The 12,805-nt window shown below is 41.1% G+C and overlaps 1 protein-coding gene across 1 annotated transcript in view; it reads left to right on the top strand.

Moving 5' to 3' along the window:
* gulp1a (GULP PTB domain containing engulfment adaptor 1a) overlaps positions 1-12,805 on the top strand; it is a 301,457-nt gene that overhangs the window by 242,728 nt on the left and 45,924 nt on the right. The window contains 1 exon segment of the mRNA XM_055161647.1: positions 11,943-12,014. Within this exon segment, the coding sequence (XP_055017622.1) occupies positions 11,943-12,014 (72 nt within the window).

Genomic DNA, 12,805 nt, shown 5'->3' with positions numbered 1-12,805 from the left:
ACAGCATCAGTGCGTGAGAGACGAACGAAAACTACGTAATCCCAGCGCGCCGGCAACTCAGTGACGCTAGAAACATAGGGAGTTTGATTGACAACCCAACAGCCAATAGATAAAGAGGTAGCCTTGTTATTTATTGGCTGATGTTTATCTGCCCCCACCATGTCCACAGTAGATGGATTTTCATACATTTTTTTTTTTTTGGTCATCATAATTACAAAACTGCTGCATCTCTATAGTTATATTTTGAACCTTCATCAAAATTTTGATAAATAAATAAATAAAATAAATCCTACATACAACCTTTAAATGAAGAGTTATGGTGCAGCAATAGCTAAAAAAAAAAAGAAAAAGGCAGAGGGAACTACATAGACCATGATCCTTTGCTCCATTTCAGTGCAGACTACAAGAACAAATAACAGTTCTAACACTTTTAAGTCTTAGTTCTTTGGATTAAGTCTTGTCAACAATACCAGCTGTTTAGCTGTTTAGCTTCCACAAAATATCACAATAAATATCGTACCATTAGATGTATATCGTGAAAATATCGTACCGTGAGATTTGGATATTGTTACATCCATAATCGTGAACTTTCCCACGAGAGCATCTCACCTATTTTAGCCTCTCTCCATTGTCTTTTGGAGTCAATTTTAAAATTATTTTATTTACGTTTAAGTGTTTGCACGGCCTAGCGCCCTCCTACCTCACTGACTTGACCCGTCATTACGCTCCCTCTCTCTCTCTCTCTCTCTCGGGTCAGCAGACCAGCTCCAGCTCTCAAGTCCCAAATACTAAACTTGAGCTTTGTGGGGACCATGTGTTTTCTGTTGCTTCCCCACGACTCTGGAACCAGTCGCCTTTAGAGATTAGACGGGCCGAGTCTGTACCTGTTTTTAAATCATTCCTAAAAATGCACCTTTTCTCACTGGATTTTGTTGAGTATCTTACTGTTTTCTGTGTTTTTTAGTAGTTTGTTTGTTTGTGTTTGTACTGTATATTGTCTTCTACTGTGATTGTCATTGTCTGTCCTGTGTTTGTGTACAGCACTTTGGCCAACTGTAAAGTTTTTAAAGTGCTTTATGAATAAAGGTTCATGAGGTTCATACCGTGACAATTTCTTATTGTTAGACTTGGATATTGTTACACCCCTATTAATAACCTCGCTTTCCCTCCATTGACGAGACTCTGAGCCTGACGTGTAGGTGGGATGAATGTGACCTGACCGTTCAGACTGAAGTCACATGTCAAAAGATCAGATTTGTATCGGGTTTAGGAGCACATATCCAAGGCTGCATTCAGACTGCAGCCTGAAGTGACCCAAATCCGATTTTTTGGCCTCTATGTGACCTGTATTTGATCTTTTAATGACAGTCTGAACAACACAGATCCAATTTTTTCAAATGTGACCCAGGACACTTGGATATGTGCTCCTAAAACTGATACATATCTGATCTTTTGACATGTGACTTCAGTGTGAACGGTCAAAGTGCATTCATCCACCTACACCTTATCAACAAGACACAAACGTCACTATTCTGCACTGAAGTAGGTGAAAATTGTTAATGAACTCCGTGTCACTGAAGTGAAGCACATCACCACTCACCACTCTTGGCTCCGTCTCCACATCCACACGTTCCTTTCAACGGACGTCGCTGCCGCTGTCCCACAAAACACCACGACCAAAAACCTCGTCCTTCTCCTTCTCAATCTCCTCCTTAAAACAAGTAAGTTGTTCATGTTCTGGCTCCGGTACGAGAGGAACTTTAAAATCTCCAGGTGCTCGATGCTGCGTCCATGTTTGGACAACTTCTGTAAACACAGAGACGCTCGCTGCGGTTGACGTCGTCGTGTCTCCAGTGTCACATGTGGGACACTTTCGGGCCATTTAATGTTCACACTGGAGTCACATACAAGTCACATTTAATTGGAAATGTGAACGACCTCGCAAAAACATCAGATTTCACAAAAAAATCGGAATTGAGCGTTAAGCCCTGCAGTCTGAACGTAGCCTAAGTTGCCTGGGTCACATTTGAACAAAATCAGATCTGTGTTGTTCATTAAAAGATCAGATACAGGAGCATAGGAGTGAAAAAAAAATCAGATTTGGGTCAGTTCAGGCTGCAGTCTGAATGCAGCCATAACGTTCTGAGCTCATCACAGACTCTGCACAGACTCTTCAAACATGTTTACAAGTTTGAAGTCTTCTCACTTTTTGTAAAGCTGCACTTTTAAAGCTGTAACTTTTTTGGTTATTAATAATCTGCTGTGCTCATTGTGTCCTTGGGCAAGAAACTTCTTACATTATGCCTGTATGAATGTGGATTAAGTTGTTATCATTCCTGCAGATGTGTACCTGAGTGTTTTTGGATTTTAATATTAAATCTGTGCGCTTGTTATGTTGTGGCATTTTTGACACGTCTCATCTTAGCTCCATATGTGATCTGAAATTCTGCCATAAATCCCATCAAATCTTTGAAAAATCCTCCCACAAGAGTGACGTGTGACAGTCTAAAACTTTAAATATTTTCTGTCAAATCTAAAACCAGTTTTCCTTTAAAACTTCAGCTTAAAGAACTTCAGAATCCAACCTTTTCTTGTCAGCAGAGAAGTTATAGGAGCAAGTCAACATTTAGTCCTGGTTTAGATCTGGTTTAGACCTGGTTTAGAATCAGATTAGACCTGGTTTAGACCTGGTTTAATCTTGGTTTAGTCCTGGATTAGACCTGGATTTGACTTCATTTAGACTTGGTTTAGTGCTGGTTTAGACCTGTTTTAGATCTGATATCGTCGGACTGCAGTGGTCATCTTCTAATAGTGGTGCTTTATAGACTAGACCTGGTTTAGTCCTGGTTTAGATCTGTTTGATTTCTGGTTTAAGCTTGGTGTAGACCTGGCTTAGTTCTGGTGAAATGCAGCTCATATGAGATGTTCCTGATATGCAGTGGTTCTTCAGACTGACCCAACTTAGTCCTGGGTTAAATTCTAGCTAAATTCTGGTTTAGATTAGTCCAGTTTTAGTCCATTGTTAGACCTGGGTTAGTCCCATGTTAGACTTGATTTACTGTAATTCTGGTTTAGTCCTGAGTTAGACCATGTTTATGCCTATAAATCCTGGTCTAGTCCAGGTTTAGTTCTGTAGCTCTGGTTTGGTCCAGGTTTACTTCTGGGTTAGACCTGGTGAAGTACTAGGTTATTCCTGGTTTAATTCCAGATTAGACCTGTTTTTTGTACTGGTTAAGTCCTGTTTTAGTCCTGAGTTAGTCTTGGGTTAGACCTGTTTTAGTCCTACTTTAGTCTTGGTTTAGGCATGGGTTAGACCTGGGTCAATCCTTTTTTAGTCCTGTTTTAGACCTGTTTTAATCTCACTTTAGTCCTACTTTAGTCCTAGTTCAGTCGTGGGTTAGTCCTGGGTTAGACCTGTTTATTTGTGGGTTAATCCTGGTTCAGTCCTAGTTAAGACCTGATTTAGCCCTATTTTAGACCTGTTTTGGTCCTACTTTAGTCCTGGTTTAGTTGTGGGTTAGTACTGAGTTAGTCCTGTTTTAGTCCTGGGTTAAACCTTGTTCAGCCCTAGGGTAGTCTTGGTTTAGACTTGGTTTAGTCCTGTTTTAGACATGTTTTAGTCCTTCTTTAGTCTTACTTTAGTCCTGGTTTAGTCATGGGTTAGTCCTGGGTTAGATCTGGTTCAGTCATGGGTTAAACCTGTTTTAGTCCTGGTTTAGACCTGTTATATTTCTACTTTAGTCCTGGTTTAGTCGTAGGTTAGTCCCGGGTTAGACTTGTTTTAGTTGTGGGTTAAACCTGGTTCAATCCTGGTTTAGTCCTGTTTTACTCCTACTTTAGTCCTGGTTGAGTCCTGGTTTAGTCCTGGTTCAGTCTTGGTTTTAGTCCTGCTTTAGTCCTGTTTTAGTGTCCGTAGAGCACGTATCGTTGTACTCTGGTCTCAGTTCTCAGTCTTGATCTTCGTCCTGATGCTTGTGGCCTGTGAAATCACCATTAGACACAGTGGATTTGGCTCCTATTAAACTCCATTAAATAAAGTGGGATGTGCACAGTCTATAAAGTCTGTCTTTAGTGTCCAGTGAAGGAGACCGCGCACCAGACCAGACCCAAGTCAAACACATCTGAAAACTCTTTTAAAAGACTTTTTTTTTATGATTCACTGTCAAACCGTGACAGGGACAGACCAAACCAGTGAGGTATAATAGAACTAGTGGGGTCTTCACCATGGCAACAGGCTCCCTGCGGCCATGTTGTGACTGTTACACTGTGCTGGGGATGTTTTTGGGTGACACATTATGACTGTAATGTTATTTGAGAGGGCATTTTTAGCAGCACAAATCAGCGCACATATTCTAGTTTCCTTTAAGTCAACTCTGTCTGGTCAGACTGTGTTAAAATAAAGATCAGATTAAACTTGAGGAACAGAGCTTCAGACAGAGCAGTGCCTTCAAGTCGCTTCACACCTCAAGAGATAGACGATGACATCAGCTTCAAAGTGTCACTAGAGGGTGCATCTGGCTTCATCAACTCTGGTTTCATTTCATTTTGTACTGAAAAAGCGTGGCTCCTCTCTGTACCTGCTGCTGTCAGACTCCTTGTTTGGGTCTTAAAACATTTGTATTAACCCACTTTTATTTCACTATTTTGTCCCTAAATTAAGATATACACATTAACCCTTCCAGCCCGACGATATTGTATATTTTACCTGGATGTTTTATTTAACCGTGCATAACTTTCAAACCTTAAAAGATAGAAACTTACTTTTCTTTCTTTGGCAAGCTGACAGTTGCGGCTTTCTGAGCATATTTCTGGTATTATCCATGACATACGGAAAAGGAGTGTCTTTGTTTTCCACCAAACTTATGCGATCCGTCCATTTTGATTAGTCCAAACTTTGCCAAAGAGTGTAGTGAGTCAAAATGGTCGATGCTCTGAGCGTCTGAGTTCGTATCAATTGAAAAAGCCGCTCTAAGTGCAGTTATTTCTCAAATAAATGGCAAATTACACATCTTGGTCTGAGTAATTGTTGCCTGATTCATCAGCCAGTTTCACTTCGTGGAAACCATCTGACCTCGCAGCGTTAGAATTTGTTCGCTTGACGGTAGGTAGGAGGAGTACTATTTTTCATTTAACAAATTGGTGCTATTTGGTTGTGATGTATGTAATGCGCCGCTAATGGGGCAAACTGGTATATGAAGCTTTTCCCAAATCCCGTAGGAAGAAGGACAATAACGTCTTTCCCCTTGATAAAATTCACCAAACATTCTCTTTATTTTGGCTTTAAATCCTCGATCTCGGGAATCGCTGCCAACACAGAATGTCTGGCTCTTCGCTGATTGGCTGGTGCCTGAACTCGCACTTCTGGGATTTTTGCAAACTGTCTAGTGTATTCTGATTCCTGACCTAGTCTCTGAAGAGAAATTAAACTGAGCGGAGGCACTAGGTGGCGCCAGACTGACTAGTGTAATTGCACATCTCTTGCCATTTTTATTTTCATGTTTATTTTAGTCAAAATGTCCACATCCAAACGTAATAAAGCCCATGGAAATGCAGGAAGTGATGTGTCTCTGTGTCCTGGACCTGACACCAGCTGTTTCCATGACTGACACCAGGAAAGTCATGGGACCATTGCACTTTTTTGTTTTGTTTTGAGGCAATAAGTCTATTTTGAGTTTTACTTACAGACTTGATATTTTGCACTTTTGTAGCTATGACCCTAAAATAAGCATTTTTTTATTACCTGTTTGAAAGAGTGTGATTTAGTTTTTTTCTGTACATCCATATGACACAACTCATAACAGGGACGAAAAAAAGGATGACACCAGGATTTTTTTTGTTTCAAGTTGTCTATAGATGCAGTAGCCATGATGACCAAAAAAAAGAGAATAAAAATTCATCAACTCTGACGTGGTGGGGCTAAACATTTGCCAATAGATTTGCCTCGTTATTTAGCTGACAGGCTGTCAATCAAACTCCCTACGTTTTATCGTAACTGACTTGCCTGCGCGCCGGTACGTGGTTTACGTACGCCTGTCACGCAGTCCACAGACGTAAGACGCACAGACGCTGTTTACTCCACCAACGCAACAGTCTTAGCGGCTTTTTTTGACCTATATCTTCCTCGCAGTTCGCACAAAGTTTGTTGTGATGGCGACAAGAATCCAGAGCAGTTCGCCGCAAAAGAAAGTCCGTTTTGAGATGCTGAAAGAAGAAGACAAGGGAAAAGCAGCGAAGCAAACTAAGGTGATTCTTGAAGATTCATTCCAGCGATGGCGCAACTGAAGCAGACGCAGGGTCTAAAGACTGACGCACTGGTCGCCAAATTACTCCTGACAGGAAACTTCTGCTTATTTGAAAACGTACTTTATTTCCAAGAGCTAGACAAACGTTTTTCAGGACACGAAAGCGATATCCTATGTCTGAAAACGTAATTTTCAAGGCAAGAAAGAGTCCGCTTGCTGCTGCGTGTTGTGCTAGTCATTCGCACTGAATCTCCGTGCAACCTTCTCTGCACCCCTTTCCTACTCCTGTCCCCGCTGCCCGACCGCTCTCCCCCTGCTCCTCACTTCTCCGGGCACGGAATCTCGCGCAGCTCCCCTCCTCTCTCTCCTCTCCTCTCCTCTCTCCTCTCTCCTCTTCCTTTTCATCCTGCTCCCTTGTTTTTTTCACTGCTCCTCACTTCTCGTCCGCGCACGAAATGTCCGCACACCCGCTCCCCCCGCTCCTCACTTCTCCGTCTTGCCTAACCAACACTTTAGTTGTTTACAAGTCATGTGCAGTTGCACCGGCTGTAACAAACCTGTTTCTGCGTAAGGAGGAGGCAGGAGGAGTGTTTCTATGTAAGAGCTGTAGGGAGGGGGTGTTTCACGCATGCGCAACTTTTGAAAAAGACAACAGTCGCTGGATTTTCGTTCCTTGGAAAATCCTCTATACAACCTTTCATTATTGGTTAAAGGGGAGTTTTAATAACAACATTAAAAAAAAATCCAGGCGAGGACAAATGTACTAAAACTGCCCTTAGGTCTTGAAGGGCTGATAACAGACCAGCCAGGTGCCTTGGTTCCCTGAGGTCACTCCTGCAATAACATCTCCCTGGAGACAAGCAGGCACGGTATAAAACTTCCACCAGAAAAGTTCCACAGCGCCTCTTTAACACTGCATTAGTCTTGGTAAATAAAGTGTAAAAACCTGGTGCATATGTTTTATTAAAAAAGCATAATAATAATGATAATGGCGCACGTCTCTGTGGACTCTCATTGTGTTTGTTTTGTGGGTCAAGGAGGAGAGGAGATGTAGATGTGTGTGTTTAGTTTGAGCTTGTGTTTCAGGGCCGTTTCATTATGAGCTGAAACAAGAAAAAACAAATCTGTGAAACACTGTAACTGCTGCTGTTAAATAAATACAGGGTCATGAGGAGACAGGAATTATGTGTGAATGTGTGAATACACCGACGACTGAGCCTGTGTGTGTGTGTGTGTGTGTGTAGGGGTGTGTGTGTAGGGGTGTGTAGGGATGTGTGTGTGTGAGTGTGTTTGTGTGCTACCCATGTTTTGCTCTTACTGAATTCATTTCATTTTGAACAAATGCTCTCAATAATCCTGTTTACACCTGGTTTAGTCCTGGTTTAGATCTGAATTAGTCCTGGTTTAAATCTGGATTAGTTCTGGTTTCGATCTGGTTTAGTCCTGGTCAGTGCTAGTTTAGATTTGGATTAGTCCTAGTTTAGATCTGGTTTAAAACTGGATTAGTCTTGGTTCAATCCTGGTTTAGTTCTGGATTAGTCCTGGTTCAATCTAGTTTAGATCCTGTTTACTCCTGGTTTAGATCTGGATTAGTCCTTGTTTAGATCTGGTTCGGTGCTGGTTTAGTTCTGGATTAGTCCTGGTTCAATTTAGTTTAGATCTGGTTTAGTTTAGTTTTAGTTTAGATCTGGATTAGTCCTGGTTCAGGGCTGGTTTAGTTTTGGTTTAGTCCTGGGTTATATTTGAATTAGACCTGGTCTAAAACTGGATCAGTCCTGGATTAGTCCTGGTTCAGTGCTGGTTTAGATCTGGTTTATTCCTGGTTTAGATCTGAATTAGTCCTAGTTTTGATCTAGATTAGACCTGGTTTAAAACTGGATTAATCCTGATTCAGTCCTGGTTTAGATCTGGATTGGTCTTGGTTTAGTTCTGGTTTAGATCTGAATTAGTCCTAGTTTAAATATGGATTAATCCTGGTTCAGACCTGGTTTAGATCTGGTTTAGTCCTGGTTCAGTCCTTGTTGAGATCTGGATTAGTCCTAGTTTAAAAATGCGGATTAATCCTGGTTCAGCCCTGGTTTTCATCTGGTTTAGTCCTGGTTTCTTTCCCTGGTTTTCTGGTTTATCTGGTTTAGCCCTGGTTTTCCTAGTCCTGTTTAGATCTGGATTAGACCTGGTTTAAAATTGGATTAGTCCTGGTTCATTCAATCTAGTTTAGATCTGGTTTAGTTCTGGTTTCGGTCTGAATTAGTCCTAATTTAAATATGGATTAATCCTGGTTTAGTCCTGGTTTAGTCCTAGATTAATACCAGTTTAGATCTGGATTAATCTTGGTTCATTGTTGGTTTAGTCCTGGTTTAGGCTTTTAAAATTATTCATCTCATTTTCAATATTATATTATAATAAATTTAGCATTTAGCAAATAGTCATGATACTAAAATTAAAACTCGATTTTGACTCAATCCTGATTCTGATACCACCATGAAAATAAAAACACTCTTTCTTTAGACAATATCCTGTGATTTTCAACTATAAATGGTAGTACTTTATTTCTGTTCCCTTGTGGTTTTATATTTGTGCAATCCTTTTACCGCAGTAATAGAAAGCTCGAGTTTAGTTTCATTTCGGTGCACTGTTTCAGATTAAGGTGACCTGTCTGCATCTTCCAGTATAACCTAAGTATTTACGGTGGAAATCTTCTGCTCCGTCTTCAGCTGAGCAGCGCCCCCTGTGGGAGAGAGCGGAGCGGCTCAGAGGCGGGAGGGTGCGTTTGATTTACGACCCCGGCAAATGTTTTTATTAGAGATGTGAGCGGCCATATTAAACACAAGAGCGGACCGTTTCTTCTGCTCTCCTGAACCGACACAAATGCCTCCACGCGCACTAGATTCACACTGACTCAGCACACCGCGCACACAGGAAACGCCGCAGTTTTCGTGTTTATTTTAATAAAAATAAAACAACATGGCAGCCAGATTAAATTGCGCTGTGTAACTTTTCCGGCGGAGATGTCATCGCTTTATCTGTTATCACGTTCCGCTGGGTTCTATGGCTGCGTTTCAGATGACACCACAACTTTCTCTAGGGTGATATAATTTAAGATGGCGAAAGGTTAAAGGAGGGGGTATTGCGGAGCGTTCTTCCGTGTTATAACGATATTTCCTCATCAAAAACACGTCTGAAGAAGATTTAGATGCCGTCCGTTAGTGTTGTAGTCAAGAGAGCGCTAATCGAGACCGAGACCAGTCCGAGACCGAGACGAGATCAAGACCGAGACAAGACCGAGACCATGGCCCATCGAGACCAAATCGAGATCATCTTTGTAATTTTCAAGATTAATTTGTATCTTATTTTTCGGACTATAAGGAGCACCGGATTATAAGGCGAAACAAACGGACAAACGGACGACACTTGAGTCTGATCCTTAGTCCAGGCGTCCACGATCCATCGGCAGATCGTGGCGTAATTCGCCCGGCGTTGTCTCCCTGTCTTGGTGAATGTGGATTATGAATGTGAATGGGGGTGGATCATTTAAGTTTATTTTATTTTATTTTATTTCCTACGAGGACGACTCAAATGTACAGTGAGTAATAATGTGTTTAATGCAGCTTTGCCACATTGTGTTTACATTTTACAGAAACAAAACTTAAAGCCACATGACTCATTTGCATAAACTATAAGCTCTGAAAAAACAGCTCGCTCCTTGTGCGCTGATGCGGTTCAGTTTCTGACTAAAGGACATGACTCAGTGGAATATGTGTGTTCTCTCAGTGACAAGGTGACAGCGACAGTGTGCGTTGAGTTGATGCAGAACTATACTTCGCCCTTTACTCTGCAAGGCTCCTGACTACAGTAGCTGTAATGCTCCAACAATCCATCAAGTGGTGCGGCTTCGTAGTTTACCAAAGTCATACTAAAACATTTTGACAGATTTTTGAGCGCCGTGCACCACATAAAATCAGTTTGAGGTCAGTAAACACAACCAGAATGAATACATAAGGAGCACCGGATTATAAGACACACTGTCGATTTTTGAGAAAATTAAAGGATGTACCTTATAGTCCAAATAATTTAGAGTTATTTTGGCACATATATATGTATATATAATGTTGTTTTTTTTTATATAAATTTATCTCCATTTTATCTGATTAATGTTAATTCTAAAATAAGCCAAACAAACTGTACTGCACTTAAACACTCTGTGCCCCTTTTTTGGACCCTCACAGCGTCAGACCTTGAGTCTGAGACAAGACCAAGTCCAAGCACCTTTGAGACCAAAACAAGACTGAGTCCAAATACACTCGAGTCCGAGACGAGACCAAGACCGTAAAACAGTGTTTGTTTGTTTTTTCATATTTTAAAGTCACAAACCTTTGTGAATCAAGTCAATAGACATTATTCATAAATCACAATATAAAGGTGGATTTGAGCATTATTGAACAATAGTGAGGATATTTTATTGTTGACTGAGTGATCGTGTCTCTGAATAATTAGTATTACTCAAGTTTTAAACAATGAAAAACAGTCATTGAAGCAACAATAAAAGGATCCATAAGTCAACATTAAATGTAACCTTGTATATCACAGACCTGCATACAGATCGTGACAAGGTGACCCCCCAAAAAAAATCTCTTGTGACCCACCTCAGGGTTGCAGCCCAGTTTTTGGGAAACACTGCTGTAAAAAAAAAAAAAAACAGTTTTGAGACCAGCCTCGAGACCATTTTTTACAGTCTTGGTACTGGTCTTGAGTACTACGACACCACTGTCCATGCATGTTTGAGTAATTTAGTGATCTCTCTTAGACCCTATTCAAACCCTCATTATGATTAGCTGTAAGAATCAGTACAAGGCTCCGCCCACAAGCCTACATCACCCATGCTCCCACACGACTATTCTCCATAAATATACAAAAAAACATGATACAAAACTGTTCACAGCAGCTCAACAAACCTGATGTGATGCACAGCAGTGAGCAGGACACACGCCAAGTATCGCTCTGTTGGGGGAGTGACTTAGCATGGAGAGCAAAGGGAGGGGAGCGTGGAAAACTAAACTGAAACTGTCGTTTTCAGTCAATACAGCATTTTCGAAACACTGAACCAAAATATGTTCTGTGTTAGCTGTTACTGTTTTTGTTAGTGTCAGAGTTAAATTTGCACACAATTAGTAGAAGCAAGAACACATTTCCGTTTTCAACTCTAAATTTTATAGAAACATTTGAGAGTTATTGAAAACAAAGTCATTTGAGGTTTTCACAGGATTTTCAGTGTTGTCAGGAAATATGTTACTGACTCAGTGGAAACATTTTAGGAGCAGATTTGCCACAACTGTGAAAATCCCAGTTTGCAGACAGATGTATTCATTAAAAATCGTGTTTAATTCCTCACTGGTGATGTCCCTGTCCATGTGTTCAGCCTACGCACAGTCTCCAGCACATACACTCTTTATAATATATATATATACTATACTATTCAAGCACTTTCACACACCTGGAGTTGTGTTGTGGAGTTGTTTCATTCACACATGTTTAACACACACACTCTGCATATTTAGGCAGCGTTCTTCACTCAAAGTGAAAATATTCTGTTCCACGTTGTGATGTCATGTGGTGACACAGTGGAGTTTTTGGCCGAATTCATGCACCAAAAATCTAGTTTAATTCCTCATTTCTCACAGTCTGTTTTTTTTGTGGTTCCAGTTCCTGGGAAACACAGAAGTGGAGGCTCCCAAGGGCACAGAGGTGGTGAAGGACGCTGTCAGGAAACTGAAGGTGAGCCAAACCTCGTACACTTTATTGTTATTGTTACTTTACAGTGACATCACGCACAATGAACACATATGAAACAAATACAAACATGTGGGAATGACTGGAAACGTCACTTTTCACTGTACACGTCACCACACACACACATACACACACCACACACACACACACACACACACACGCACACACACACACACACACACACACACACACACACACCACACACACACACACACACACACACGTGCGCGCACACACACACGGGTGTTCTAACACAGGTTTGTGTTTAAACTGCATCACACACACACACACACAGGTGTGGTAACACAGGTGTGTGATGTTAGTCCTGACCAGGTTTGTTTCCTGGTGCTTGTTACAGCGGCAGCTCAGGTCACCTCAGGTCACCTCAGGTCAACCTCAGGTCACGTTGGTGAAATTGAGGCTTTGATGAGCCTGGATTGCCCAAATAAGCCAGACTTTCACTTTAGCTCACTTCATGGAAAACCTCCCTGGTCTGTTTGTGAGCAGGAACAACTAGTGCTGTAACAATGTCCATACTCTCACAGGTCCATATTATCTCAGTGTGAAGCTCACAGTATTTATCATATTTACTGATAGTGGGAGCTCTCACAGAGTTATAAAAGGGCTCACGATATCGGCCTTATACTTACAATAATAAGTATAACAGCCACATTAGTCATTTCATTTTCCAGTGATAAAGTAAAAGGACCAGTTTTTGTTAAGAACAAGAGCAGAGTGAACAGCCTGAGGGAGGAAAGAAGAATATTCAAACAAAC

This window comes from Boleophthalmus pectinirostris, unplaced genomic scaffold (assembly GCF_026225935.1).
Source record: "Boleophthalmus pectinirostris isolate CB_2022bp ecotype Guang Dong unplaced genomic scaffold, ASM2622593v1 HiC_scaffold_1, whole genome shotgun sequence".
Lineage (NCBI taxonomy): Eukaryota > Metazoa > Chordata > Actinopteri > Gobiiformes > Gobiidae > Boleophthalmus > Boleophthalmus pectinirostris.
This window is presented reverse-complemented; position numbering and strand designations above follow the sequence as displayed.